The 3,933-nt window shown below is 35.5% G+C and overlaps 1 protein-coding gene across 2 annotated transcripts in view; it reads right to left on the reverse strand.

The window, feature by feature from the left end:
* Positions 1–1,487: 1,487 nt before the first annotated feature.
* ppp2r5ca (protein phosphatase 2, regulatory subunit B', gamma a) overlaps positions 1,488–3,933 on the reverse strand; it is a 14,665-nt gene continuing 12,219 nt past the window's right edge. The window contains exons 13-14 of one of the 2 annotated variants that reach the window (XM_024268868.2): positions 3,666–3,782; positions 1,488–3,371 (exon numbers count right to left, since the gene is read on the reverse strand). In XM_024268868.2, coding sequence (XP_024124636.1) covers positions 3,237–3,371; positions 3,666–3,782 — 252 coding nt within the window. In that variant the 3' untranslated portion in view covers positions 1,488–3,236. The remainder of the gene's footprint in view (positions 3,372–3,665; positions 3,783–3,933) is intronic. The other variant, XM_024268877.2, reaches the window with a different exon arrangement.

Raw genomic sequence — 3,933 nt, forward strand, 5'->3', positions numbered from 1 at the left:
GTCTGAGGTAAAATATATTGCAGAATTGATACATTTAAATCTCTGGTGGTCTCTGTTCAGTCATTTACTGCCCTCTAGTGTTGAAAACAGTTTAGTGCTGAACATATATTATTTCATATATATATATATATATTTTTTATTTGAACTATGAGGTCTAAAATAAAGACATACGTTGTATTAAAACTATGCTGGGATTAGACCATTCACAAACCCAGGAGAAGGATATTGTTATATAGTATGGACTAAGCATATCTGCTAACCAGGGTGTACCTCGTCTATCAGCAGCTGGGATAGGCTCCAGCATCCCACGACCCCCTGGTTGAAAATCTGTTTGGTCTGTTTTTACGTTTTTCTCAAATGTCTTGTTAAATAATCGGGCCTCAAATACAGATGTAGAAGAAACTGACACTGATTTTGAATTTCCGTTCAACAGAACAATCGAAACAGGGTAGAAACTACGGTAAACCTGGTAAATTGGGTGACTGTTGTGTACCACATCAAACACGGACAGCAAAAAAAACGTGTTTTCTGAAGACATTAGAAAGATGTTCATAGAAAAGCATAGTCGTTAAAGCTAGAAAACCATCTCAGCTCTTTTTTTTAAGCAGCTACAAAATATTTGGAAGTTTGAGATCCACAGGACTGTAGACACACGTGTAATACTTTGAATTATGACCTAAAAAACTTCCATATGATACACTACATAGGCTTATTTGGCATTTTGCTAATGTTATGCATCGTGATAGTTTTTTTTTTTTTTAGGCTAACTTGGCATTTGACTACTATTTTTTGGCTATTTTGTCATCTGCTGGGTTTATTAAGCTAATAATTTGTCAACATGTTAGCTTTCCCAATGTTTTCGAGCTAATTTGGCTAACATTTTAGTTATATGCTAGCTTTCTTTAGCTAGTTTGGCTTTTACTAAAGTTTTGTAGGCTCTGAGATTTTAGCTAACTGCTAGCTTTTTTGTTGCTATTTTGGGTTTAGGTTTTTAAGACCATTTTAGATAAGCTAATATTTTACCTATATATGCTAGCTTTTTTTTTTTTTTTTTTTGATATTCTGGCATTTACTGAGGTTTTCTAGGCTATTTCAGAGTTTTGCTAATATTTTAGCTTTTTGGGCTATTTTGGCACTTGCTGAGCCTTTTTAGCCTATTTTGGAATTTAGCTAACGTTTTATCTACAAGATAAATATTTAGGCAAAATTTGACATTTTTCTATGTTTTAAGGCTAATTTGGAGTTTAGCTAATCTTTTTAGCAAGCTATCAGCCTAATTGTTTTCAGCTATCAGTTCTAGCATCTTCAGCAGCCACATCAGCTTACAACATTCACACTTGCATTGTCATAGGTAATGCTATATATCTAGTTTTATATTAATTTTGACAGTTTCCAAAGGATGAAGTGTCTAAAACGAAAATTTTCAGGTGTTTAAAAAGCTTTTCTACACTTTTAAACACACAAAAACAACAGAAGACAAACTGAACTTCACTTGCTATTGAAGTTTATTCTGTACAGAGGAACACTTTTTACAAAATTAAACTAGATATATAATCACTACATGAAACAAGTTAAATCATATATACAATATTAAATGAACCATATAATACAGGTCACATACAAAAAGGACACTTTAAGTTAACATGTTGTGGAAATAATTTGTTAAAATTAAAAGACCTGCAAAGAACAAGCCACCAATTATTTTTTGTAATCATCTCTTATTATCATAAATGACTTCTCAGCTCTAAAAGGAAACTTCTAACATCTCAGACTTGTAAAATTAAAATATATTCTCTCTCCTAGCAAGCAGGACTGTTTTTATAAATGCGATGATCTTGACGAGAAAAATCGGCTTGGTGAATGGCATTCCTCCAGGATAAAAGGTACATGTTTAACATGGGATTTTTTAAATTTACATCCTTTTTTTCCTCTTTTTTCTTTTTTTTCTGCATTCAAGCAAATACAGTATTAATACAGTTAACAAGCCAAGTCACGATGTCTTTATTTTCAGCGTTATGGCATTTTTTGTAGCCATTAGACACCAGTCTGGTTTCAAACCGGTTGTTTTAAATGGCAAAAGAAGGAAAACAAAAGCAAAAAAAAAAGGAAATTAAATAAATAAAAAATGGCATTCATGCTTTTAACCTCCAAAGACAACACAAAGAAATACAACATGTAATATTTCAAGAAATCTAGGAAATGTCCTCAGTTCACACAATGGTACTTGGTGGAAACGTTTTTGAAATGTTGCATGATTTATTTTCAGTTTTAAAGCAATCAGTAACGACATTTTAGAGAATGTAACCAAATGAGTAAATGCAACAAAATATTGTAACTTTACTAAACACAGTTAAGGGTCAGAGATCTCCAGTCTAATCTGTAGCATTGTCTAAATGCAAACATTTTCACATTTCCCTGAAACTAAATGATGGTAGTTTTTTAGGCCACTAAGTAAAGGAAGTACCATTGTATGAACTGCCACTGCTCTGCTTTTCAGATATTGCTGTAAAACAAAGGAAGCAAGCGTATAGAAGGGCGGCGTATGGCACAACAAAACCCAGAAAGGGTCAAAACTTCCATGAGACACTTTGACCTTTTCTCACCATCTTCCCTGGACATTGCAAGGCTAATGACAGGCCTCAATTTGGTCTTCAGATGATGAAAAACAAAAAGAAAAAAAAAGGCAGATGTGCATTTTAAGAGCCACAAATAAAACCAAAACAAACAAAAAAAACAGGTCTTGGCATTGACAGAATAAAGCAACACGAGCACTTTCAAAAGCTGGGTGTTTTATGTTCCCTTTGATAGAAACCCAGACAACACCACGTAACGATCCATAGACGGTGAATCCAACGGTTCCTATGTTTAGGCTCCTGCGTTCAGTTTGTTGGAGAACATGCTGGTATGACTACAGAACCTGTGTTGTGCTGTCTGTACTCTCTACACAGACAGAAGAAAAGCAGGAGATTTGAGGAATTGAATAAATAATAACAGCATGTTGCAAAGACACACAAAAAACACACTCATTGCCGACTAAAAGAACCTGAGAACGCAGAAAAATCAAAAAGGAGCTTCGGACATGTTTTCTGCATCGAGGGGGGGCAGCAGGAATGAACAAGAACTAAGAAATCTAGGACAACTGGAGGTGGGAAGAAGAAGAATGGAAAGCCCAGCCTGGTTTTTGGAGATGTCCCATTGCCGTTGAGCTTAAAAAGGGCAGTTTTTTTTTTTAGAGCCTAGAGCCCGTCGTGGGTGTTTAACATTTCTTCAGCTCTGCGGTGGGACTCCAAGGCTTTTGTGGTGTAAATATCCTGAGGCAACTCAGACTTGCGCCGCACCATAGCCCGCTCTTTCCGCTGCTCGTGCTGCAGCTACAAAACAGAAAATGAACCTGTTACTGTTAGTCTACTTCTGACTGATGATACATAAAAAATGAACAGCAAACAAGACTTATGGGTTCAACCGGTAAAGCTTTTATGATTCTGTGCAACAGGAAGTAGTTAAAAATAAAAGAGGAAATGAAGGAAAATTTGCCCTAGTTTGCTCGTTTAATTAATATTGAATTAGGATTGAGAACATTTAGCAATTAATCTGCATATTTATGGTTTAAACACAAAAGCGCCAATAAAAGAATGAATCAAAGACAGAGAGAAAGCCAGGTTTACCTGAGTTGCGCCCTCCTCAACTGTCTTTTTTAACCTCTGAACATCTTCTATCAAAGGGACATCCGTCTCCATTGCTACAGGACTATTGAGGTCAGAGGAATCAACATATACAAAGAACTACGTTTGAAAAAGAAGAAACAAAAAGAGAGAAAGAAGGTGGAGAAGAGACGTTCAGTTGCAGGCATGCGAGGAGGAAGTCAGACAAATATTTTTGTTCTTCTGAGTCTTTGCAGTCCGGAAGCTGAACTTTCAATAAACATTTCTGGAG

The sequence above is a fragment of the Oryzias melastigma genome, linkage group LG22 (genome assembly GCF_002922805.2).
Source record: "Oryzias melastigma strain HK-1 linkage group LG22, ASM292280v2, whole genome shotgun sequence".
Lineage (NCBI taxonomy): Eukaryota > Metazoa > Chordata > Actinopteri > Beloniformes > Adrianichthyidae > Oryzias > Oryzias melastigma.